The sequence below is a fragment of the Primulina eburnea genome, chromosome 18 (assembly GCF_022965805.1).
Source record: "Primulina eburnea isolate SZY01 chromosome 18, ASM2296580v1, whole genome shotgun sequence".
Lineage (NCBI taxonomy): Eukaryota > Viridiplantae > Streptophyta > Magnoliopsida > Lamiales > Gesneriaceae > Primulina > Primulina eburnea.
This window is the reverse complement of record NC_133118.1, coordinates 16,363,820-16,376,975: the sequence shown is the minus strand read 5'-3', so window position 1 is coordinate 16,376,975 and position 13,156 is coordinate 16,363,820. Positions and strand designations below refer to the sequence as shown.

At 32.2% G+C, this 13,156-nt stretch overlaps 1 protein-coding gene across 1 annotated transcript; it reads left to right on the top strand.

The window, feature by feature from the left end:
* Positions 1–2,467: 2,467 nt before the first annotated feature.
* LOC140819851 (uncharacterized) lies at positions 2,468–7,968 on the top strand. The gene is given in 3 exon segments (XM_073180090.1): positions 2,468–4,534; positions 5,009–6,918; positions 7,226–7,968. Coding segments are annotated over 3 exon segments (4,449 nt in total). The 5' UTR covers positions 2,468–2,492; the 3' UTR covers positions 7,723–7,968.
* Positions 7,969–13,156: the final 5,188 nt, after the last annotated feature.

The following is a 13,156-nucleotide window of genomic DNA, read 5'->3' as shown; positions in this document are numbered from 1 at the left end:
GTTGATAAAGATAAAAAATTGTATATTAATTAAATGTTTTATAATATAAATATATAGTTTTTGTTTTATTAAATGTTTAAATATTATATGTTTTATAATAAATTGTATAAAATATAAGTTGTTGTGTAATTATAAGTTTTTACTATTTTTACAGGTTCGATAAAACAAGAATAATCTTGGCGTTGCAAATGGGATTAAGATGATTCTTGGACCTGTAGAAAGTTGATGTTAATATCTACAATATTGGTGGCAAGCATGAGATAAAAATCCTCTCACAATTGGGATCAAATTAAGCAACAATTAAAGTTACCGAAGGAGTGGCAGTTTTACCATGCTCTAGTATTTTGACCATATCTCTCAAACTACTTGGTCAAAAATTCTGAAAAAAATACCACAACTAGACAACTCAATTATCCACATGTTTTATTTTATGTGAAGAAGAAAATTCGGAGAAGATGCTTGTCAAAAGTGATGTGCAATATAATATTAGTTTCTTGGAACACCAATGAAGACTTATGTGTAAAAAATAATATTTTATTTGTGGTTGTCTCCCCAAATTTGGCTATAAATAGGGGTGCATTGTAATGTATTGGGATATCCCTCATTCTATGAACAAATCTTTGAGTTCATAATATTTCTCTCTATATTTTTCTTTTATTTCTTCATTTAAATATAATTAGCATGTTAATTTCATATTCAAAGTTTTACACTTTGAATAATGAATAGCTAACTTCCTAAAGTTGAGATGATAAGGTGAAGCTCTTGGCATGATAATAAGGTTATTATAAGGTAAGAATCTATGTTTTATATTATTTAATCATTATTTATTGTTTATGTTATATTTATTTCTTTAAGCATTTTTATACCCTACTTATAAGTGGGAGTTTTGATTTATTGTTGCTATATGTTACACTAAATTCTTGGAACCATTTAAATGTTAGTTTGGTATTACCAACTATTTAAAGTGGATGCCTTGAGTTATTATATATAAATATATTATAATATTAAATTCTTGGAACCATTTAAATGTTAGTTTGGTTTTACCAACCATTTAACTTGGATTCCTTGATTTATTATTTATGAATATATTATAGTATTAATTTATTGGTACCATTTAAATGTTTGTTTGGTTTTACCAACCATTTAAAGTGGGAACCTTGATTTAGTGTTTACAAAAATATATAGCACAATAAATACTTGACCACATTTATAAGTTTTGGTATATATTATATACTTATAAGATAATAATTTATAACATAATATAAATATGATTATTTAATATATTGGAACCACTTTATTAAGTGGATTTCAATATTGTTCGTTAATGTTAACTTTATTAAAATACCAAGAGTGGATCCTTTAATCTCAACTACTTAAATTTAAATTTGAACAATTAAAAATATTACCAATTAAAGATTCAAACAACTAAAAGAAAAAATGAATAAAAAAACATTGTAGTGGACTTGTAATTACCTTAGCTTCCTCGTGGATACGATATTCGGACTCATCGAATTATACTACTTGTGGACAACCTGCTCTTGGGAGTGCAACAATCAAAGTCGCAACAAGTTTTTGGCGCCGTTGCCTGGGAAGTATAATTTAATTTCAAGTCTATTTAATTTTATTTTTCTTTCTTTGAATTTTTATTGCTTTTGTGTGTTTTTCTTCTTTTCTTTTGCATTTGCATGAGCATTTGGTCACGTACACTTAGTGGTCGACTCATTCGAAATAACCCTTTATTTTTTCAAAACATGGCGGAAGAACCCATTCAAGAAAATGAAGATGAAATTCAATCTCAACATGATCATGATAGACGAAGAACACTTAGAGATCACATGAATCCTACACGTACTAGTGCACCTTCATGTCTAGTTTTTCCCCCCGATGCATCTCATTTCAATTTTAAGCCTGGTATTATCCAACTTTTACCCAACTTTCATGGCTTAGATTCTGAAAATCCATACATGCATTTACGAGAATTTGAAGAAGTGTGCAACACATATAATGATCTAAATTGTAGCATGAACACCATTCGACTTAAGCTTTTTCCTTTTTCTTTAAAAGATAAAGCTAAAACTTGGCTACAAAATCTTAGATCGGGATCCATTCGAACTTGGGATGATTTGCAACAACAATTTTTGAAAAAGTTTTTTCCATCTCATAGAACAAATTCTTTCAAAAGACAAATCATCACTTTCACTCAAAAACAAGGAGAAACTTTTTATCAGTGTTGGGATAGATACAAAGAATTGCTTAATCTTTGTCCACATCATGGTTTTGAAATTTGGAGAGTTGTTTCTCAATTTTATGAAGGCTTAACACCTAAAGATAGGCAAATGGTTGAATTTATGTGTAATGGAACATTTGAAGATAAAGATCCAAACGAGGCAATTGAGTATCTCGATTCATTAGCTGAAAATGCTCAAAATTGGGACACTATAGGTACAATCGAACCATCAAACAAGATTCAATCTCCTACATCTGGTGGAGGTATGTACACTCTCAAAGATGAACATGATCTTCAAGCTAGATTTACCTCTTTGGCAAGAAAAGTTGAGGCACTTGAATTGAAAAAGAATGGTCAATTAAAATCTGTTCAAGAAATTGTGTGTCACATCTGTGATACAAGTGATCATTTTACAAAAGATTGTCCCACTTTGCCCTCTTTTAAAGAATGTCTCCATGAACAAGCCAATGTTTTGAACAATTTCAAAAGGCCAAATTTTGAACCATTTTCTCAAAGTTACAATCCAGGTTGGCGAAATCATCCAAATTTTAGTTGGAGGAATGATAATGCTGCACAATTTTCACAACCACATTTCCAAAATCAACAAAATTTTCAAAATTATGCACCTTATGTTCCTCCACCTAAAAGAAATTTGGAAGATACATTGAATTCTTTCATTGCAAAGCAAGAGTCTATCAATACTCAAACTGCTCAAACAATGACAGATTTGAAAGATACTCTTGCCAAATTTGCATCTGCACTTAATGTTCATGAAAAAGGTAAATTTCCTTCACAACCTCTGCCTAATCCCAAGGATCATCATTCACAAACTGGAACTTCTGGAACTCAACCGATGGATCAGGTAAAATCTGTTATTACCCTTCGAAGTGGCAAGGTTGTGGAAAAATCCATTCTTGAACCTTGTGAAGATGATGATAAATCAACTCCAAAGGGTAAGGAAGTGGAACCCATAACTTGCGAAGAAGAGGTTCAACAGACAGTGTCACCACCATTCCCGCATGCATTGAAAAATACAAAAAAATCAAATTTGAATTCTGATATATATGATATTTTTAAACAAGTAAAAGTTAATATTTCTTTATTAGATGCAATAAAACAGGTACCATCATATGCCAAATTTTTGAAAGACTTGTGCACTGTGAAAAGAAAATTGAATGTGCAAAAGAAAGCATTTTTAGCCGAACAAGTAAGTGCAATCATTCAAAATAATAATGCTTTGAAATACAAAGACCCTGGTTGTCCTACTATTTCTTGTATTATTGGAGAACGAAAGATTAAAAAAGCCTTGCTTGATCTTGGAGCTAGTGTGAATTTACTTCCATATTCAGTTTATCAAGAACTCAATCTAGGCGAGTTAAAACCTACTTCGGTAACACTTTTACTTGCTGATAGATCTGTTAAAGTGCCAAGAGGTATGGTAGAAGACGTGTTGGTCTAAGTTGATAACTTTGTATATCCTGTCGATTTCATAGTTTTAGATACACAACCTATTGAAGCTTGTAATGCAATTCCTGTAATTCTGGGTCGTCCATTTTTAGCAACTTCTAATGCTCTTATAAATTGCAGGAATGGAATAATGAAGTTGTCATTTGGTAACATGACCTTGGAGCTCAATGTTTTTAATCTTTGTAAGCAACTACATGACAAAGGAGATGAAAGTGAAGATGAAAATCTTATTGAAACTCTTGTGGAAGAAAACATTCAAGAAGGGAGTACTCGTGATCAATTAGATATTTGTTCAATTGAAACTGTTAAAGAAAATATTGAAATTGATCTTGATGATTTTATCAGGTATCACTCGTTACCAGGATCAGAGAAAGAATTTGAGGCGAAATATGAGAACAAAGACGAACCACCCATATTGGAGTTAAAACCCTTGCCAGAAGAATTGAAGTATGCATTTCTTGGAGAAGATGAAACATATCCGGTGGTAATTTCTTCCAAACTAGAAAGTGATCAAGAAGGTAAATTAGTTGAAATGCTTAAAAGACATAAAAATGCAATTGGTTGGACACTAAAAGATCTTAAGGGCATTAATCCACTAATTTGCACACACAAAATTCACTTAGAAGAAAATGCAAAAACATCTCAACAACCACAAAGGAGATTAAATCCACACATGAAAGATGTTGTGAAAACTGAAGTTCTCAAACTACTTGATGTTGGGATTATCTACCCTATTTCTGATAGTAAGTGGGTAAGTCCAACACAAGTAGTACCAAAAAAATCTGGCATCACAGTGATAAAAAATGAAAAAGGTGAATTGTTCACAAGTCGAGTCCCATCTAGTTGGCGGATGTGTATTGACTATAGAAAATTAAATGATGCCACTAGAAAAGATCATTTTCCATTACCATTTTTGGATCAAATTTTAGAAAGAGTAGCTGGTCATCCCTACTACTGTTTTCTTGACGGATATTCAGGCTATTATCAAATTCCCATTGCACTCGAAGATCAAGATAAAACTACATTCACATGTCCTTTTGGAACATTTGCATTTAGAAGGATGCCATTTGGATTATGCAATGCCCCAGCAACATTTCAAAGATGTATGCTAAGCATTTTTTGCGACATGGTTGAAAATTGTTTGGAAATTTTCATGGATGATTTAACTGTCTTTGGGAATACATTTGATAATTGTCTTGAAAATTTGGAAAAAGTTTTAAAAAGATGCGAGGAAAAAGGTCTTATTTTAAATTGGGAAAAATGTCATTACATGATTACTTCTGGAATTGTTTTGGGACATGTCGTGTCATCTCATGGAATTGAAGTTGATAAAGCAAAAGTTGATGTCATTGCCAATTTACCCCCTCCAAAAACCATTAAAGAAATTCGCTCATTTTTGGGACATGCTGGATTTTATAGGAGGTTTATAAAGGACTTTAGTTTAATCTCTAAACCCATTTGTAACCTCTTAACAAAAGACACTGCATTTGAGTGGACTCAAGAATGTCAAGATGCTTTTGATAAAATCATTCGACATTTAACATCAGCTCCTATCATGCAACCTCCTGATTGGTCTTTACCATTTGAAATCATGTGCGACGCGAGTGATTATGTAGTCGGTGCAGTACTGGGCCAAAGAAGAAAAGGTAAGCCTTATGTGATATATTATGCAAGTAGAACTTTAAACAATGCTCAAATGAATTACTCCACAACTGAAAAAGAACTACTTGCTGTAATATTTGCATTAGATAAATTTCGTTCTTATTTGATTGGATCAACGACTATTGTGTTTACTGATCATTCTGCTATTAGATATTTGTTGACGAAACAGGATGCCAAACCACGACTGATACGATGGATTTTGTTGCTCCAAGAATTTGACATTGTGATCAAAGATAAAAAAGGAACCGAGAATGTCGTAGCCGATCATTTATCGAGACTAGTAACAGGATCATCTTGTGAAATGACACCAATTAACGATAATTTTCCTGATGAACATCTATTTTCAGTTACTACTACACCTTGGTTTGCTAACATAGTAAATTTTCTTGTGACAGGAAAAATGCCACCGCAATGGAGTTCTCAAGATAAAAGAAAATTTTTGAATGAGGTAAAAAACTTTTATTGGGATGATCCGTATCTGTTCAAGTATTGTCCGGATCAAATTTTTCGACGTTGCATACCCGACAATGAGGTAAGTAGTGTCATTAAATTTTGTCATTCAGAAGCATGCGGAGGACATTTTTCTTCTAAGAAAACGGCTGCAAAAATCTTGCAGTGTGGATTTTATTGGCCCACTTTGTTTAAAGACACCCATGAAATCTGCAAGATCTGTGAAAATTGTCAAAAATTGGGTGCGATTTCAAAAAGAAACATGATGCCTTTGAATCCTATCATTGAAATTGAAATCTTTGACTGTTGGGGAATTGATTTTATGGGACCTTTTCCACCGTCGTTTGGATACTTGTATATTTTAGTTGCAGTTGATTATGTTTCCAAATGGATAGAGGCAATTCCATGTCGAACAAATGATCATAAAATCGTCATCAAATTTTTGAAAGAAAATATTTTTAGTAGATTCGGAATTCCTCGAGCTATGATAAGTGATGGGGGAACTCACTTTGTTAATAAACCATTTGCTTCATTAATGAAAAAATATGGTATTACTCACAAAGTAACAACTCCTTATCATCCTCAAACAAATGGACAAGTTGAATTAGCTAATAGGGAGATAAAGCAAATTTTGGAAAAAACTGTTAACTCAAATAGAAAAGATTGGTCTCTGCGACTTAATGATGCACTTTGGGCATATCGAACAGCTTTTAAAACATCATTGAATATGTCTCCCTATAGGTTGGTTTATGGAAAACATTGTCATTTGCCTGTGGAATTGGAACATAAAGCTTATTGGGCGATCAAAACTTTAAATTCAAGCATGGATGATGCCAACAAATTGCGTAAATTGCAACTTAATGAACTTGATGAACTCAGAAATGATGCGTATGAGAATTCAAGGATTTATAAAGCAAAAATCAAATCATTTCATGATAAAACAATTCTTAGAAAATCTTTTGAGATTGGTAAAAAAGTTTTGCTTTATAATTCTCGACTTCACATATTCCCAGGAAAATTACGATCAAGATGGACAGGCCCATATGTTGTAAAACATGTGTATCCTTATGGAGCTGTGGATATTGAAAATCCTAAAAATGGTGATATTTTTAAAGTAAATGGACAAAGGCTTAAACCATTTTTAGAAAATGAAATCTTTCAAGAAGAGTTTATTTCCCTTTCTGATCCTTGATTTTTGTTTATGTTGCATTTAATTTTGTTTGTTTTTATTTCAGGTTTTCTTAATCTTTTTATTTTCCCGGTTAAATGGCGGATAACGGTACTCCGTGACTCTCATAGTCGGTTAAATCAGTTTCCCACAATTGCTGATACAAAATAAAAAAAAAATAATCATTTCTTTTCTTTTCAAAATGGATGAAATTCGCTCAAAAATTTGTAAATATTTTCCCTCTGTTTCTGAAAATGTTCTAAGAAAAATTTATGCAGGAAGGTGTGAAAGATTGAGATTGCTAATGCAAAAAGGAATTCCAGAAGATATTCGTCTTGTAATTGAAGCTAAGGTCCGATTAGGAGGAGAAGTTCCACAATCATTGCTCATTCGGTATTTTCCTGGATTAGGAAAAAGCACTTATGCGAAAAAACGAAGGGCCAAAAGTTTAGGGGTTTGTCATAAGAGTGCAAGATGGACTTGTGACAAACGATGCAGATCTTTGGGATGTGTTTCCAATAACAGAGAAGATAAAATTGATTTCATTAAGAATGGGCTGAGTAAGGAGTCTTTAGATAACATCTTATTGACTCTTGAGACGCATTCTAGTGGACATGTGCATATTGAACTTCTCCGTTTATGGAAACAATTCCAAGATGAGCGTCATAGTCTTGGGAATCTGACTAAAAAAGACCCTGTTTGCCAATTTATAAGAAAATTGGATGGGAAGCATATCCTCGACTCATAGAAGGCGTTGAAGCCGTTTCTGGACGTAAAACCAGAGGAAAATTGTGAGCCACAATCACACTACTGTTTATATGCATGTGTGTCATTATTATTTTTACTATTTATTTTGTTTACAGCTGTGACCCATAGTTTTGTCATGATAACATATTACCCCTATAAAATCTCTCATCTTTCTCTCTATTTTCGCAGACCTAAAAAAAAGAAAGTAAAAACATGGCTGGATCCTCTGCACAAACATTGAAAAATATTTGTGCATTTTGTGGGTCGAGTTCTGGAAAAAATGAAGTGTTTGTAGAAGCAGCGAATAAACTTGGAAAGATATTGGCTGAGAGAAAAATTCACTTGGTATATGGGGGAGGTAATATTGGGTTAATGGGATCTGTTTCAACATCTGCTCATCTTGGAGGTAGTCAGGTTTTGGGTATTATTCCTACAGCTTTAGCTGAAGGAAATATTACAGGTGTTACGATTGGAGAGGAATTAAAAGTTTCTTCTATGTATGAAAGAATCACTCAAATGATTGAAAATTCTGATGCTTTTATCGCATTACCAGGTGGTTTTGGTACATTAGAAGAAATTTTTCACACTGTTTCTTGGGCACAACTTAATATCCATAATAAACCTGTGGGCTTGTTGAATATCAATAATTATTATGACAGTTTGTTGACATTTCTTGATAAAGCTGTGGAACAGAATTTCATTTCAGAAAATTCACGACGGATTCTCATCTGTGCCTCGACTGCCGACCAATTAATTGATGATTTGGAAGCTTTTGTTCATATTCCTGATCCGATGATAACAAAGATCAATTGGTCGCAATCAAGCAGTAAGAAAAGGAAGTTGGATCATTGATTCAAAAGTCGTGGATTGGTTTGCGTTTGTTTCAGTTTGTTATCTTCAATAAAATTCCAGGTGATATCTCTTTCATTATGTACTCTTTATTAATAGCTATTTTGACATTAGGGACAATGTCATATTCTGATTGGGGGCAGAACACATTTAAAAAAAAAAAAAAAAAAAAACAAATTTAAAAAAAAAAAAAATTAAATATTATTTTAAAATAAAACCATGTTTATTGTTTGTACCTTAGTAATTTTTGTAAAAATGTCATACATTACATATTTGAAAGATTTAAATTAGAACATGCATTAATCTATTTAAGAATGTTTAAATTTTTATTTGAAAAAAGGTCATTTTTAATATTCTGATCAATATAAAAATATGATTTATGAAATCTTTTTGAGTGATTAACCATTGTGATAAAATTAGGTATTAAAGTATATGGTCCAAGATATACCTTATAAGAGTACCTAAGATTTTTGAACTCACACATATTTTGTGAGTGAGTAGAGAGGATTGAGAAAACAGCTTGCGAGCCTTTATTGATCATTGGAGAGGCTATCAATTGTTTAGATCTTGAGTTCTTATTTTGAAAAAAAAAAAAAAAAAAAAATTTGATATTTCCTGAAGAAAAAAAAAAAAAAGCGAAAAAAAAAAGAAAGAAAGAAAGATGTTGAAGATCTATGTAATTTAAGTTATATGCTACGACCCATTTTTCTCTCATAAAAATACAAATAAAAAAAAAAAGAAAGAGAGAGAGAAATACATTGTACAAATTAAATAAATATGTGGTCAAGAAGCATAAACTTAGTTTGATTCCATGATGTAAAAAAAAAAAAAAAAAAATCAGGAAAAAAATATATATAATAAGAACAACTGGATTTTAAAACAATGGATTTCCTATCTTTTGATTAGTTTGGCTCGTTTGTCTGTCTGCATTCTGTAAACCATTTTTCTGAGCATTTATCTGTATTCCAACTCCATGAGAGAAATCATTGCCATAAATTGGAACATTTATTAACCTGCGAGGATATGGAGTTGAGACTCTTACTAGGAAACTCTGAAGGCCGTGTACATTTAACTACATGAAATAAGCTTTGAATTAATCATCTCAAATTATTTCATAAATTATAATTATGATGATCTTGATATAATTTTGACAGTTTTCAAATTTAATTTAAACACTTGGATAGTTCTGATTACATTTCTATTTAAATTAATCAATATGTTTTGTGTTGCTATTAACGCTTAAATTGCTAGGGACTAGCAATAAGCTGGTTGGGGAGTGTGATAAAGATAAAAAATTGTATATTAATTAAATGTTTTATAATATAAATATATAGTTTTTGTTTTATTAAATGTTTAAATATTATATGTTTTATAATAAATTGTATAAAATATAAGTTGTTGTGTAATTATAAGTTTTTACTATTTTTACAGGTTCGATAAAACAAGAATAATCTTGGAGTTGCAAATGGGATTAAGATGATTCTTGGACCTGTAGAAAGTTGATGTTAATATCTACAATATTGGTGGCAAGCATGAGATAAAAATCCTCTCACAATTGGGATCAAATTAAGCAACAATTAAAGTTACCGAAGGAGTGGCAGTTTTACCATGCTCTAGTATTTTGACCATATCTCTCAAACTACTTGGTCAAAAATTCTGAAAAAAATACCACAACTAGACAACTCAATTATCCACATGTTTTATTTTATGTGAAGAAGAAAATTCGGAGAAGATGCTTGTCAAAAGTGATGTGCAATATAATATTAGTTTCTTGGAACACCAATGAAGACTTATGTGTAAAAAATAATATTTTATTTGTGGTTGTCTCCCCAAATTTGGCTATAAATAGGGGTGCATTGTAATGTATTGGGATATCCCTCATTCTATGAACAAATCTTTGAGTTCATAATATTTCTCTCTATATTTTTCTTTTATTTCTTCATTTAAATATAATTAGCATGTTAATTTCATATTCAAAGTTTTACACTTTGAATAATGAATAGCTAACTTCCTAAAGTTGAGATGATAAGGTGAAGCTCTTGGCATGATAATAAGGTTATTATAAGGTAAGAATCTATGTTTTATATTATTTAATCATTATTTATTGTTTATGTTATATTTATTTCTTTAAGCATTTTTATACCCTACTTATAAGTGGGAGTTTTGATTTATTGTTGCTATATGTTACACTAAATTCTTGGAACCATTTAAATGTTAGTTTGGTATTACCAACCATTTAAAGTGGATGCCTTGAGTTATTATATATAAATATATTATAATATTAAATTCTTGGAACCATTTAAATGTTAGTTTGGTTTTACCAACCATTTAACTTGGATTCCTTGATTTATTATTTATGAATATATTATAGTATTAATTTATTGGTACCATTTAAATGTTTGTTTGGTTTTACCAACCATTTAAAGTGGGAACCTTGATTTAGTGTTTACAAAAATATATAGCACAATAAATACTTGACCACATTTATAAGTTTTGGTATATATTATATACTTATAAGATAATAATTTATAACATAATATAAATATGATTATTTAATATATTGGAACCACTTTATTAAGTGGATTTCAATATTGTTCGTTAATGTTAACTTTATTAAAATACCAAGAGTGGATCCTTTAATCTCAACTACTTAAATTTAAATTTGAACAATTAAAAATATTACCAATTAAAGATTCAAACAACTAAAAGAAAAAATAAATAAAAAGACATTGTAGTGGACTTGTAATTACCTTAGCTTCCTCGTGGATACGATATTCGGACTCATCGAATTATACTACTTGTGGACAACCTGCTCTTGGGAGTGCAACAATCAAAGTCGCAACAACTGTGCTCTACGACTTAGAAACTTAATCTCCCCAAATTCGATCACACCGACAGTGAACAACGCTTCGAGACCCGTCCTAGGATACTATGGCATTGAATCAACTCCACCTAACCTCCCAAAAGTCTCCAAAACAACCCCGCAATTACAAGCACACACTAAACTCGTAAACACGATCTTTGACAACAAAATGGTTATAAACGACTACTCAATCTCCCAAATGCCTAACGACACGAAACGAAATGTCAATAACCATCCTCACATCAATAACAATATACCTACACGCAGCAACGATCACCCGTCGATCGCAGTAACCCAAAATACAGTGAAAAACGGGATTTTAGATCTAAAAACTATTGCAAAACGCATCGATAAATTTCCTGCCCAAACTACTACACATCACACATGTATTTTACGCATAAAAACAACGCAACACATACTATGACATGATCGACGCAGAAAAGAGAGATTATACGTGTCTTTTGATATTTAAAAATATCGATACGGCGATACCAAAGCGGAGACGGAGCGAGGCTTGATCTGGATCGATTAGTGGCTCATTTTCCTTGAAGAAAAGTAACAAAACTTGCTGGAAAAACTGAAGAAAAGGGGCGGCTGCTCTTGCTAGTATAACCCTAGGTTTTGCTCTCAAAATATGGAATGAAATGTGTATGTGTGTGTTGTGTGAAAAAAAGCGTGTAAATGTGTGTGTTAGTGGTGTGTGCGTGAGTTAATTGGATAAATTAGGGAATTGATTTTTTTAATTAAGAATTAATAATGCTAATTAAAATGCTAATCAAAATGCTAAAAAAATGCTAATTAAAATGTTAATTTCTCACTACAAAGCAATGTCCCCTAATTTAAAATAACAAACATTAAATGCTAATTTTAAAAGTTTCAAACTCTTAAATCTGTAATGCCCGAGGATTTGATTATCGTAATTTGCTATGAGATTAGTGAATTAAATAGATATAATTGTAAACGGGCCACTACGAGACCAGATTGGATAAAGAATATAAATTTCACCAATTTCGGACAGAACTAGTGGCGCCCGAGCGGTAGAAAGTGACCGCTCGAGCGCCAATGCTCAAGGGGAGTACGTTCGGGCAGAAGGTGTGGCGCCCGGGCGGTAATTTATGACCGCCCGAGCGCCAGAGTCTCGCATGGCGGGCAGAACCTTCCGCGCCCGGGCGGTAGATCTTTACCGCCCGAGCGCCGAGCTCGCGCCCGGGCGGTAAGTTTCGACCGCCCGAGCGCCAGCGAAGTTTGGTAAGAACAAGCCACGTTTCATGGCATGCAAGTGAAATAATATATAAACGTTATTGCCTCAGATTTGATCAGAATTCAGAAAGGAAAAGCACCGTGAAGCTTTTAGAAATTCTTGCGCCGGTAGTTTGCAATCCGTCCGTTAGATTTGAAATCCGACTTCGGTACCGTGTTTCTATCGTTACAGGCTACGCGTGGACGTAAGTTTTACTATGTTTTGGCATGTCTTAAAATTATGATGTTGCAGGAATCAGATATGATTCATATATGTTGTTTCTGACATATTAGACATCGTATAATTGTAAACGGATTTAAGAACGGACACCGTATAGAATTGTTATGAAATTTAGAATTGAATTGACTGGGTGTCGGTACCAGATTTATACCATTATCAGTAATGAATTGGGGGAATTGATATAGATTGTTTAATATGGCGATTGTACAGTTGAAATGATACTGAGATCAAGTATTTACTTGG